The 13709-nt window shown below is 41.8% G+C and overlaps 1 protein-coding gene across 1 annotated transcript in view; it reads left to right on the top strand.

Annotated features, from left to right (window-relative positions):
• ANO4 (anoctamin 4) overlaps positions 1–13709 on the top strand; it is a 416340-nt gene that overhangs the window by 289948 nt on the left and 112683 nt on the right. The window contains exon 9 of the mRNA XM_027855801.1: positions 912–956. Within this exon, the coding sequence (XP_027711602.1) occupies positions 912–956 (45 nt within the window). The remainder of the gene's footprint in view (positions 1–911; positions 957–13709) is intronic.

Below are 13709 nucleotides of genomic sequence, written 5' to 3'. Positions count from 1 at the left end.
CCCTCTCCCTCTCTCTCTCTCTCTCTCTCCCTCCCTCCCTCTCTCTCCTTCTCCTTCTCTCCTCCTCCTTCTGCCTCTTCCTCCCTATTTCTCTCTCCCATATCTCTCTTATTTTCTCTCTCTTCCTTCCCCTCTTTTTCTTTCCTTTTACTTTCTCTCTCTTCCCCCCATATCTCTCTTTCTTTTCTCTACCACATTCCCTCCCCCTCCCTCTGTCATTTATCTCACTCTTACCTCTCTCAAGTTAAGACCACTGAGGAAAGCCATATGTACAACTTATAATGCAGTAATGTGTATGTTTGTAGCTTGACTTAATTACTTTCTTGAACTCTTGAGTTTCTACCCTATTTAATTCAATCAGGGTCAACTTGCATAAGACTACATTACTTTTAAAGGGAAACCTAACCCAGGATTTGCATTTCTCTAGAAAAAAAGCTAACTTCTTAAGATAGTCATCTTCGTGACCCACACAATTTTACCCCAGTACCTTCTGGGAAATCTCAGGAAGAACTTACCTTCCAGGACTGTGGTATTATAAAGGATCTTGGGCTGAAAGGGAGCTCAGAGGCCATGTAAGCCAAACATCTCATCTCATTTTACAGATGAGGAAACTGAGGCCCAGGCAGGTAGCTGTAAATTCCTGTTTCCCACAGGTTATGTATGGGAGAGGCCCAGAAGTAGGAGAGTGGAGGAGATGAGCAAGGAATGAAAACAGCTCCATCAGCTTCTGTGGTTTGGGAAATGTTTGCCCCAAGTGCCTGTTAAAGTTCTCACTGTTAATCTCTTTTTAGTTTTTTTCCTCCACCTCTTACAGGCTTCTATCTTCAATCTCCTTTCCTTCCTTGCTAGTTCAAACTGTAACTGACGATGGGTTTTCTTCTCGACTGGCTTCATTTTTGCTGTTCTTCCAGGAGAAAAATCTATTACCTGCCCCGCCGGTACAAGTTCATGAGCAGGTTAGTAACCTATTCATGCCAGGTGACTGTTCTTTGGTCCACTGGTTGCTGGATTCACCAATTGCAAGAGGTTACAGGCTGGGACAATGGGTATTTGCCACGTGGGAAAGCCTGCCAAATTCCAGATTTAAAAAGGCTTTGTTTCTAAATATCATAAAAGAGAACAAAGCTAAGAATGGCCTTCTCAAAGTCTTCTGTTCACTGCAGCAAGCCAGTCCTCCATACTTGGTAGGAACTTAGTTCATCTTGCAAGTATATTTGGGGGAAAAACTTTTTTTTCAGTGCCTGGAATCAGATAAATTGGTGCTTTCCAATTCGGAAGGCTTTTAACATCTTTGGCTTGAACGATACCTTTTTTTTTCCCTCCCAGTTAAAATCATTTCTCTTCTACCCGGAAGTACTTGAAAGCTGTTCCAGCTTTGGTATGAATGGTATTGGATAATAGAGATTTGGGAGTCACCATCTTAGGGAAATCATTAAACTGATAGGAACGAATAAAGTCACCGAGACAGTAAGGAGAAGTAGAAGGCCTAGGACCAAACCCTGGAGAATGGCCACATGGGCTGAATGATGAGCCAGCAAGGGAACCTAAAGTGTGGTCAGACAGAACAGTGGAGAACATGTCTATGTCTATTGAAAACACAGGACTTTGACCTCACAGGTACATTAAAAGCCATCCAATCTAGTCCCCTCATTTTACAGGTGAGACCAAAACAAGGAAGGTTGCTTACCCAAGGTCACACAGCTATGAAGTGTCAGATCCAGAATTCAGACCCAGGTCTGCTGGTTCTAATCCAGTTCTCTTCCATTATCTCACATTCCTACTCATTCCTCAAGACTTAACTCAGGTTGCGCCTCCTCTGAGAAGCATTCCCTGGTCCCACTAATCCAAAGTAGAATTTTTTTCCTCTTTAATGACATTTGATCCTATCTTACAGCCCACTTTTCTGCTCTGTATTGTGTAGTTATTGCACAGTGTACATTATTGGGTATTCATGTATCACCACCCTAGACTGGGGGAGGAAGTTGGAAAAGGTGCCGGATTTGGTCTCAGAAGACTTAGGTTCCCTGACTCTGCCATCGATTAGCTAGGTGACCTTGGGTTAAGTCCCTGGGACTCTATGTCCTTACCTGTAACATAAAGGGAGTTGGATTAGATGGCCCCTAAGGCTCCCTTTCAGCTCTAAGTCCATGAGACTGTGATCTTATGATTGTAAGCTTCATGAGGTCAGGGTGTCTATTTTAATGATCCTATCTCTTCCAATGCCTGGTACAATGACTGGTATACAGTAGGCACTAATAAGTGGTTGGCAAACTAATGAGCAAATAAATACATTTGGCGATTGGCAAAGAGATGATTGTGAAGCAGGAGGAAATTACCATGGGATATAGTTTGGAGAAGAGAGTAAAAGAAAGAACCTTAGAGATTGGGATGCAAATGATTAGTCATGAAAAAGGGAGAGAAAGAAGGAGTCGCACAAGCAGGAGGAGAACCAGGATGGCGTGGCTCTCTGGAGGCAAGACAGGAGATAGAATCCAGGAGGAGAAGAATGGGCAACCGTGGGGTCTGCTGTCTAGAGAGGAAAGAGGATGAGGACCTCCCCCACTGCGTGCACTGCCCCATTCCCCAAAAAAAGACCACTGGATCTGTTTATCAGGCTTTTCCAAAATGGCCATTTTTGTAGAGTGATAGGGCTGGAAGCCCATTTCAAGAGGGTTAAGGAATCACAGATGGATGGATGAATGGATGGATGGATGGATGGGCGGGTGGATGGATGGATGGATGGATGGATGGATGGATGGATGGATGGATGGGTGGGTGGATAGATAATTAGGTAGGTGGATAGATAGAGGACACAGGTAGGTACATGCATACATATACACATATATACATTTATGCATGTGTATGTATACACACACAAGCTGTGTGACTCTGGGCAAGTCATTTAACCTCAGTTTCCTCATCTATAAAATGAACTGGAGAAGGAAATAGCAAAACCACTCCAAAAAACCCCACATGGAGTCACAAGGAGTCAGACATGACTGAAACAACTGGGAAATTATGTGTGTATGTATTGTATATACATATATATTCATGTATACACATATATGTATGTATGTATATAAAAATATACACACAAATACATATATACACGTATGTATATATATGCATACATGAATATAATAGATTTTTTAAATATTAAATTCTAAACTTAAAAAAAAAAGTAATGTTTCCATACATGCTGGAAATGATCTGTAGAGTCAATATCTCACAGCAGATTAAAAGCTGACCAGGAAAATATGGGGTTTAAGTTCTGCCTTTTCAACCTACTGGCTGGGTGACCCTGGCAAAGGCACAGCCTCTCAGTGCCTGCAGGCAACTCTCAAGAAACAAGTTGTAAAGTCGGTGCTGCCAGCCACTGGTGCACTGAGTTTTCTCCCCTGGGAGTTTCTTACACCCGTGATATCACAGGTTCTGTCCCTATCTCTGTCTATGGAGTGACTGGGTATTGAGGAAAAATGAGTGTGGACTATTTTTTTTTTCTAGAAATTTGGCCATAAAGGAAAGGAATAAGCAAGAGAACAAAAAAGAAACAGGAACGCTCAAATATTGGGATTGTGAAAAGTTAGTTTATTCTGGGGAAAATTTGAGCCGTTTGTAGGTGGAGGGAAAGGAGCCTGGGGAGAAGGAGAAACAGGCTTAGAAAAAGGGGATGATCCTTGGAATAAGGTATAAGGGGGAAGCCAGAGGGAATGAGATTAGCAGCACAAGTAGATAAGGGTTAACTTTGGAAGGTGGGGGGAGGGTTTATTTCCCCAGAAATAAAGAGAAAGGAGGCAACGATATGAAAACACACACACACACACACACACACACACACACACACACGCAATATGTAAAGTAGGTCCATGGTTCTTAACCCCTTCATTTCAGTCACTAAAGCAATAGCATACCTAATGGTAATTCTCCAGCCAGAGAATGTGAAAAGGCAGATCCTAAGTGTCTCCAAATGACAGCAAAGGGACTAATCCAATCTCTCCAGCCGTTATCAGTCCAGCAAGTCCTGGTTTCTGATAGAATAAAACTTAGTACCTGCTTAGTCACCATGACTGTGGGTCTCTGTGACACTAAAAATAACAATAGTTATAAAATAACAATAGAAAATTGAAAAAAAAAGTCATTCAACAAAGCATTTATTTTGAATCCACATTTATAGATCTCCCCCCTCCCTTGGATTTGTCTGTTTTTATAGGTCTCAAATAAATAGAGAGAGGCCTGGTTGGATGTGAGTAGCATGATGTGCTTTTCCCACACCATAATGAGATTAAAAACTCTCCCATCCAGTCTCTTTATAAGAGAAGAGACATTGACACTCTCCCAAGCTGACTTCTTTGACTTTTTCATTTTAACTAGAATTTTCAAGCTAATAATAAGCAATATTTATGTAGTTCTTACTATGAGCCACGTATTATGTTAAGTGATTTACAATTATTTTCTTATTTCATCCTCAAAACCTTGGGAGGTAGATGCTATTTATCCCCATTTTGCAGATTAGGAAACTGAGGCACATAGAGGTTTGCCCAGGGTCACACAGCTAGTGCCTAAGGCTACATTTGAAATCGGGATCTCCTGACTTCAGGTCCAATTCTGTATCTACTATGCCACCTGACTGCCCCATGATAATTTGACATGTATAATGCTTTAAATTTTATAAAACATTTTTACATATGTTATCTCATTTGATCCTTACTTTGACCCTCTGGCGGTATCTTATAAGGAGACACAAACACAAGAATGAAACCATTCCTGCCCCTAAGAAGCTTCTGTTGTATTGGGAGTAATACAAGACATATGTCGACTAGTAAATATGTAATAATATACAAAGTAATTTTAAGAGGGAGAATATACTAATGCGGGGGGGGGAGGTTCTTGCACCCCTAGGTCTCATCTTAGGGGTAGCACCTCAGCCACTCCTCCTTTAAAGGATGCTAGGTGTTCTCGAAGGTAGAGGTGAGAGAGTGTTCATTCCAGGCCGTGCAAATGTTCAAGGTATAATGGGCAAGCCAGCGTGGTGAGAATGAAGAGCCCATGGAGACGAGTGATGAGAAATAAGCAAAGGTCAGGAAGGGAGAGGTACTGTACAATAGAGGGTCTCAGATGCCAGGCAGAGGATTTTCTATTTTATTTATCTTAGAGACAACGGGAGTCAGAGATGTCTCTTCTCCTTCTTCACCTGTAGCTAACCACTTGCTAAGACTAGACAATTTTATCTCCCCAGTATATCTTGGCTGTCCCTATACCAGCCTGGTGCAGATCCTTATTAATTAAGCATTTATTAAGTACCTGATATGTGCTGGGCTTTGTGCTAGGTCCTGGGATAAGATACAAAGGTCTGTCCTCCAGCAGTTTACATTCCTTTTTTTTTGTTTGTTTTTTTGGTTTTTTTTTTTGGTTTGTTATTTTTTTAGGCAATTGGGGTTAAGTGACTTGCCCAGAGTCACACAGCTAGTAAGTGTCAAGTGTCTGGTCTGAGACCGGATTTGAACTCAGGTCCTCCTGACTTCAGGGCCAGTGCTCTATCCACTACACCACCTAGCTGCCCCTGCAGCTTATATTCTAATGGAGCTTGTCTGGATAAATCTCATAACAAGTCCCCATCCTCATTCTCACCCCACCTCCAATCCATCCTATACACTGCTTCCTGTCTTGATTCCCCATTGTATATCAGATAAAAAAATAGACTTCTGAGTTTAACAGTGGAGTCCTTGCTTGATCTAGTTTCAGCTTATCTTATTTCTCACTGCTCCCTCCCATCACACTCTGTACTCTAGCCAATTGTGCCACTTACTGTCCCCTAACAAGGTTCTGCCCTTTCCCTCTCCCGGTCCCTGACCTCTCTCCCTTTCCCATTTCTGCCTATCAACGGCCTACCTCACTTACCTTATGTGCCTTCGAGGCCAAGCTCAAATGCCATCCCACAGTGTCATGATTAAAAAAGGATCTTAGGCATAGCCAAACTTACACATGAAAGCTGACTGCTAACTCGTACAAGAACCATCAGCATCCATCCTGGAAAAATCTTGTCTTGTGGTTGTCTCTCACCCAGCACCTAATGCGGTGCTCACATGGACAAAATGCTTAGTCAGTATTAATTGAATAAATCATAAAGTATTATACATTTTGTCATCTCATCTGAAATAGTTTTTTAATATATTTTTACCCATAAAGCTTCATATTTAACTGTAGAAATGAGTGAGACTTGTCTCTGGACCTGTAGTCAGGAATATCTGAATTCAAATCTAGCCTCAGAAACTTTCTAGCTGTGTGACCCTGGGCAAGTCACATCACCTCTGTTTACTTCCATTTCTTCATCTATAAAATAGGGATAACAATAGCAGCTGCCTCCCAGGGTTGTTGTGAGGACAAAATGAGATAAAGTGCTTTGTGCCCCTTAAAGCACTATTGTTGTTGTTACTGTTGTTATCATAGAAATAGAACTAAAATGAAAAGTCTGAAAGGATCTGCTTCCTAATCATAATTTCAGAGATTTCTCTCCATTCTCTTTGTCAAATGACTTCCAGGAAGGCCTACCAAATAGAATCCTTGGAATTCTCAAGCTGGAAAAAACCTCAGAGGCTGCTTAGACTTGCCCCCTTATTTAGCAGATGAAGAAACTCAGGCCCAGGGAGATTAAGGGGCTAGAATCATGTATCTAGAGTGTAAGATATATATCTAGAATCATATATCTTCAACTAGAAGACACCTCAGAACATATATGTACAAATATATATAACATAAGTTCACACACACACACACATATATACACATAGGATACATGTGTGCATATATGCATGTACACACATACACATATGTGAATATATGTGTATATTGAGTATGTGTATATGTACATATGTGCACATGGGGAATATTTGTACATGGGAATGTATATACTCATGTATGCACATGGAATATACGTGTGTGTGTGTGTGTGTGTGTGTGTGTATATATATATATATACATACATGTATGTGTATATTAGTAGTATCCAATCTCTTCATTTGAAGATGAGAAAACTGTAGCCCAGGAAGGTGCATATGTCAGGGGGGGATTTGAACACTAGCCCCCTGACATCAGAGCCATGTTCTTTCTACTGTACCACACCTGAGGCAATTCTCTCCTCTCCTCCCTATTTGGTTTGTGACAAATAACACAACTTGTCCGATAACTAAATAGAGACATTGCCCTACTCTTTTCCAAAAAAGTAAAAAGAAAAAAAGTTGTAGATTTCAATCCACAGTCTGGATAATAAATTTCTGTATCTCCAAAAGCCTTTGATATTCAGTAAGTTACTTCCTAGTGCCTGAAACAGTAGTCTATCGACCTGGACTTTGCGTCCAAAGAATAGTTGGGACCTGGGAGGATTTGGCCAGAAGGAAAGGAAAAAGAAACCCAGCCCCACCTATATCTGTTGTAATCAGTACAAGCCGGCTTCACTTACAGCTCTGTAGAATTCACTGAGGCTGGATACCCTCTATGATTCCTTCGGCTTTATCATATATCCAACCCAGAAGTCGAAAACGTGACCCCGCACTATCTCTCATTCTCTGACCTGGTTAGAAGCAGGAGTATCCCAAATCGTGCCTGCGTCATTTTTATGTAGTTTAATTGAGTCTGTATGGCAGGAAGAAGATGAGCCCCTGGGTTCTCAGACACTGGGAGGGCAATGCAAAAGCTTACGGTCAAAGCTGACTCTGGATTCAGACTAGTGCTGAGCTCAGTGCCTAGTAAGCAGTAGGTACCCAATACGTGTTTATTGACTGGTGTTCAAATCATGCCTTTGGCACTTGTGACCATTGACACCCTGGAACAGTCACTTCTTTCTGGGCCTCAGTCTCCCCCTCTGTAAAATGAGGGGATTGGTCTAGCTGGCCTCTGAAGTCCTCTTTTTACGTAAGCCATCTGAAATATGTAAATGTGCTTTGTCACCAACAGTTGCCATAAACACATAAGTGACAATCATTATGAGAAACCCCAGTGAGATAGCCTCTAAAAGGCAGGAATGTTTTCTTCTTCTTCTTCCTGTGTGTCTCCCCACAGCACAGTGCTCAGCGCATAGGAAGCACCCAATCTGTGTTTGTTGATTGACTGACTGACCGCCTACCCCTGTGCTTTTCACAAAGGTGTCGAATAAATATCAGTAAACTACTTCGGGCCTTGGTAGCTGGCTAGTTTCTAGGCTACCGTGAAGTCTGCTTAATTATGCCAGTCTAAAGTCAAAATATTTTCCATCTGGGCGGAAGTCAAGACCAGCCATAGCTCAGCACCCTGCCATTTTCTCTCTGTGCTGTTCTGTAGCAAATCCTTCCTTCGTTACGTGGAAGAATTTGACACTAAAAACATTGGAGTGTTATCAACCATCTTTCAGACTAGAATTAATACTGAATCCTAGGATCATAGACCTAGAGCTGAGAAACCACAGAAATCATCCATTCTGTCCTCTCATTTTATAGACAAGGAATATGAGATGGAGGAACCTGCCAAACTTCACTCAAGTAATAAGTGGCCATTAATGACTCACCAAGTAAAACTTTGGTCCAGAGCCATCACTAGCAATTTTGTTACTTAGGGCAAGCGGCATGATGCTGCCCTCCAACCAACTCTGTAATTCACCATGTGAAAATAACATAAGAAGTAATTCACATAAGTCATTTGAATGGGTAGGGTAATTCATTTACTAAAGTGACTTCTACTGAGCTGGAGGGTGTCTGTTTTAAGTGTCTACACCTTCTGAATTTGGAGACTCTGGGACAAAGCCCTGTTAGCCCCACTCTGGTTATGATTCTGCTTTTATCCTAAATCTGTCATTGAAGGCATTAGACAAGAAGAACCACTTATAAAAAAATATTCATCAGAAAAGGAGATTTTTTTTTCTTTTCTTCTCTTGAACTTTATAGTATCTAAGGGATTTTCAGATGAGCACTTCCCACTAGGTCTTTAATCTATAAATCATAAGAATATAGTCTGCAGTACATTACAGGTCTGGGATTTAGAGGGGGAGAAATTTATTTTCATGGTAGCAAGTCTTCTGAATGCAAATCCATGTTGTATTATAAAGTAGGAACCATGTCTCTACTAATTATGGTTTGTTGCATTTAATAATATTAATAAAAACTTTGGTGCTGTTAAAATAACCCACAACAAACTTTCTGGACCTGGCAGAGGTCCAGTCTTGCTGAGGCTGATTCTGCCCTCTGTGTATGCTTTCAGAAAACAGCCCAGATGATGCCTCCATGGCTTTCTCTGGAAGTTTCCTCATCTGTAAAATCAGGGGGCTTGGACTACCCATAGTCCCTTCCAGCTGTAGAACTAGAACCCAGTAGAACTTGAAGATGAAGGAACAGAGGCTCAGAGAGCTGAAATGCCCCATAGATAGCTGATGGCCAGGACAATAATATGATTTTTTATTCCCAGTGGAGTGTGCTGTCTAATATGCCGTGCAGCCTCTATCCCTTGCCCAGGGGCCACTCTACTGTCCCAGCTTGGAGACTTTAACTCACAAAGGGGATGAGGGAGGCCGTGAATGTACAAGGTATCCCAAAAGTCTGAGTGCCTTTTTAGCCTTCAGTACTAAGACTTTAGGGACACTCTCTACACCAAGAATTTGTCTCTCATTTTCTCCCACAGAGATTGAAGCCAAAATTTCAGTGGGTGGCAATTAGCATGGTAAAGGGGCTTTCTCAGCCATAGTATAGATGGTTGTGTTCTCTCTCAGTAGCCAAATCAGTGCTTTAGGAGAGATTTTGAATGGGGGGTGGGATAGAAGCAGGTTAATCTTTTCCTGTTGGAGCTTTAAATTTGAGGGCCAGAAAGAACCTTGAGAAGTCATCTATGGCATCCCCCTGCTTTTAGACAAAACTATTCCGGGACTGAAAATAAAGTAGAGTCGTAGCATCAGAGAAGCAGAACCAGAAAGGACCTTAGTGACCACTGAGTCTAGCTTCCTCATTTTGCCGGTGAAGGGACTGACTCACCCAAGGTCGGGAAGCTTGTAAATGAATAGGATCCTAAGATAACTTAGAGGTGATCAGAAGGGACGACAAAAATCCCTCCTCCCTGCTGCCATTGCCTTTGCTATGGTTTGAGCCACTAATTAGCTGTGTGACCTTAGGTCAGTTACTAATTTATAGGGTTGAAAGGTGCCTCAAAGACCATCTGACCCATGCCAGAAGTGAGGTCCCTTGTAAAACATTCTCCACAAGTGGTCACTTAATAAGTGTTTATCCACTGATACTGATTGATTGTCTTTCTAGCTTCTGATTGGTGACGTGCAATGAAAGAGAGCCCAGCCTGCCCCACCCCCCACAGCAGCCCATTCTGCCAAAATAGGACCCTCTGCAATCCCCACCCACTGCTCCTAGCGATGCATCTGAGGTCAGATAGACCCAAGCTAATTCTTCTTCCCGTGACCTGCTTTCACACATTCGAAGTCTGCTCACATGTTCTCAAGTCTTCTCTTTTCCCAATTATTCCTTCAAGGAATTCAGTCTCCCTTTGTCATGTTCCCCAGCCCTCTAACCATCTCATTTACCTTCCTCAAGATGTACTTGGGTTTATCAATGGCATTCTTAAAAGTTGGCACTCAAAACTGAACGAATTGTCTGGATGTGATCTGGCCATGGTGAAGCATCAGTAATTAACCTTGTTGCTCTAAACATTGTGTCTCTCTTATTGAAAGTATGGTTAAGAAAAGAAAAGGAAAAAAGAAAAAGAAAGTATGGTTTAGTAAAAAGAACAATGGATTGGGAACCAGAAGACCTGAGTTCAAGTCTCGCCTCTCCTAATACTCACTATGTGACCTGGGGCAAGTCATTCAACCTTCTAAGCCTTATTCTCTCATTTGTAATATACATGTAATAATACCTGTGTTATTATCTGTAGAATATCTTGGTGGCACAGGGCATAGAATGCCTGACACAAGTTCAAATCCTACCTTAAACACTTACTAGCTGCGTGACCCTGGGCAAGTCCCTTAACCTCTCTTAGCCTCAGTTTCCTTAACCATAAAATGGGTGTAATAATGGTATCTAACTCCTAGGGTTTTTGTGAGGATCAAATGAGATAATATGTGCAAAGTGCTTTGCAAACTTTAAAGCAATTTATAAATGCACACTATCATTATTATTATTACTATAGTATTAAATGAGATAATGTATCTAAAGTACTTTATAGTGTTTAAATGCTAGGTAATGTCAGCTGCTGTCATTTTCATCATCATTATCACTATGATTATCATCATCATCACTGTAATTATCATCATTGAAGCTTAGGATTTGTCTTTGTTCAGTTGTTTTAGTTGTATCTGCCCTTAGTGACCCCATTTTGGGGTTTTCTTGGTAGAGATACTGAAGTGCTTTGCCATTTCCTTCTCCAGCTCATTTTACAGACAAGGAAACTGAGGCAAACAAGGTTAAGTGACTTGCCCAGGGTCACATAGTTACTAAGTGTCTGAGAGCAGATTTGAACTCGGGTCATCCTGACTACCACTAGCGCTCTTTCCACTGGGCCACCTAGCAACCTCTAAGTTTAGGATACTCTCAGGTATTTTGGCTGCCACATCCTACTTTTGACTCATATTGAACAAGTAGTCAACCAAACTTCCCATTTCTTTTTCATAAGAACTCTCATCAAGTGACATGCCAACATCACTTCCACACAATGGCTGGCACATAGTAGGGACTTAAAAAAACACTTATCAATTGATTGCTTCATTTTATCTCTTTAGTCCTGAGTTTCCACATTTGTAACAAAAGGACCTTGGACTAGGTTACCAATAAAATCCTCATTTCTGTGATTTTTAGGGAGGAGGGGTGATAGAAGAATGGTTAGGGCCAAGAGTGAGACCCAGATCAGTGATGAGATTGGGATTGGAGCTGGTGATGGTCAGGACAAAGAGCCGGGGTGGGTCTGATAACAGGGCTGAGTCTAAGATGAGTTCTTCACGTTTGGTTGGTTGGTTTTCTACATTGCCGTGTGACTAAATGTCGCGTCCATTAGGATGCCCCAACTGACTGTGTGCCAGATATGTGAAAAATACTAAGACAAGCTCTGGGAAGAAGTCAATGTCCTTGGCACAGATTTAATTGCGTTTTCTCCTTCATATGATTTTACTTTCTGCAGCCCCCTCACTGTTCTCTTCACTTTCCTCAGCTAATCTTTGCAAAAGAAACTATCATTTAATCTCTAGAGAAGAAGGAAGGGTCCAGGAGATTTCCATTCTACTACTGACTGATTCCAGTCTTCATGACTCTAATTCCTAATCAATCCAACCTACACTTATCAATTGACTTATGTGCAAAGCACTTTGCTGGGTTCTGGGATGCCAAGACAAAAATGATACAGTCTCTGTTCTCAAGAAGCTTGTGTTCTGTTGAGTGGTAGACTGCAGTAGGAGAAGCCATGCCAGGTAGTAGATAGAACTGTGGACTCGGGGTCAGGAACACCTAGGTTCAAAGCCTGCCTGCTTCAGATGCTATTTGGCCACGTGACCCTAGGCAAGTCATTCGACCTCTGGGCTTCAGTTTCCTCATCTGTAAAATGAGGAGGTCGGACTCATTGGCTTCTGAGGACCTTTGTAGCTCTAGATCCATGGTCCAATGATAATTTCCTTCTCTGGGCCTCAGTTTCCTCCAGTGTAAAATGATGAGGTCGAACTAGATAGTCTCAAATGTCCGTTCCTGCTCTATGATCTTATGATTCTTTATCTTACTTAGCACGGTGACTGTCACATGGCAAGAACTTAGTAAATAGCTTGACTATTGACTGATTCCTTCTTTCTGTTAAATGGGAATAATACCTCACCTTCCTCACATCAGGACTATTTGATCAAATAGGAAAAAAGAGGCTTGGAAAGCACGGGACAAATGTTAGGAGTTACCATCCTAGCATTAAATGGCTGGTGGTGTTTTGTCAATTATTCCAGTGGCTTCTGAACAGACATAACTTGGAATCATGGCGCTTTAGAGCCTGACTTTGTCCTTATCGCACTATGGGCCAGAGGAGCAAAGGAAGGGCAAAAAAGCAGATGCTCCCAGTGGGGAACAAAGCATACTTGGGAGCTCTGCCTTGGTATGTGCTGATCTTCGGTCCCCTCTGGGAGGTCCCCTTTCTTTAGTGTGCTGCTGAGTTAGCACAATGCAGGGCTCAGCCTGCCAAGTTCATTTGGGGGACATGTTTATTTTCCCTGAATGAAGAGCATCAGTAAATACATTTTTCACTCAAGGGTGTCCAAGCTCATAACATACCCTGACTCTGTGAGATCTGCAGTCTCAGCTCAAAAAGAGGGCCGTTAAAATCAATGCACCAGCTCTATCTGCTAATGGACGACTTGGGGCACATAAGTCAATGTGGATAGTAGATTGTAGTGAAGGAATTTATTTGCTTCATGTGATTTGCCATGACACTCTGCTGCCACAGCAGTCTGCCATTGTGATTTTCTATTGCCATGACATTCTGCTGCCAAGACTTCTACCACTATAATATTCCATTGCCACAGCATTCCGCTTCTGGGACATTTCTACTGCCATGACATTCTACAGCCATGACATTCTACTACAGTAACATTCTACTGCCACTATATTCTACCACCATGACATTCTGCTACTGTAACATTCTACTGCCACTACATTCTGCTACCATGATGTTCTGCCGCCATGACATTCTACTGCTATTAGATTTTACAACCATAATACTCC

The sequence above is a fragment of the Vombatus ursinus genome, unplaced genomic scaffold, assembly GCF_900497805.2.
Source record: "Vombatus ursinus unplaced genomic scaffold, bare-nosed wombat genome assembly UNPS02011334.1, whole genome shotgun sequence".
Taxonomy (NCBI): Eukaryota; Metazoa; Chordata; class Mammalia; order Diprotodontia; family Vombatidae; genus Vombatus; species Vombatus ursinus.
Note: the sequence above shows the minus strand (reverse complement) of the source record. Positions and strands in the feature narration are given on the sequence as shown.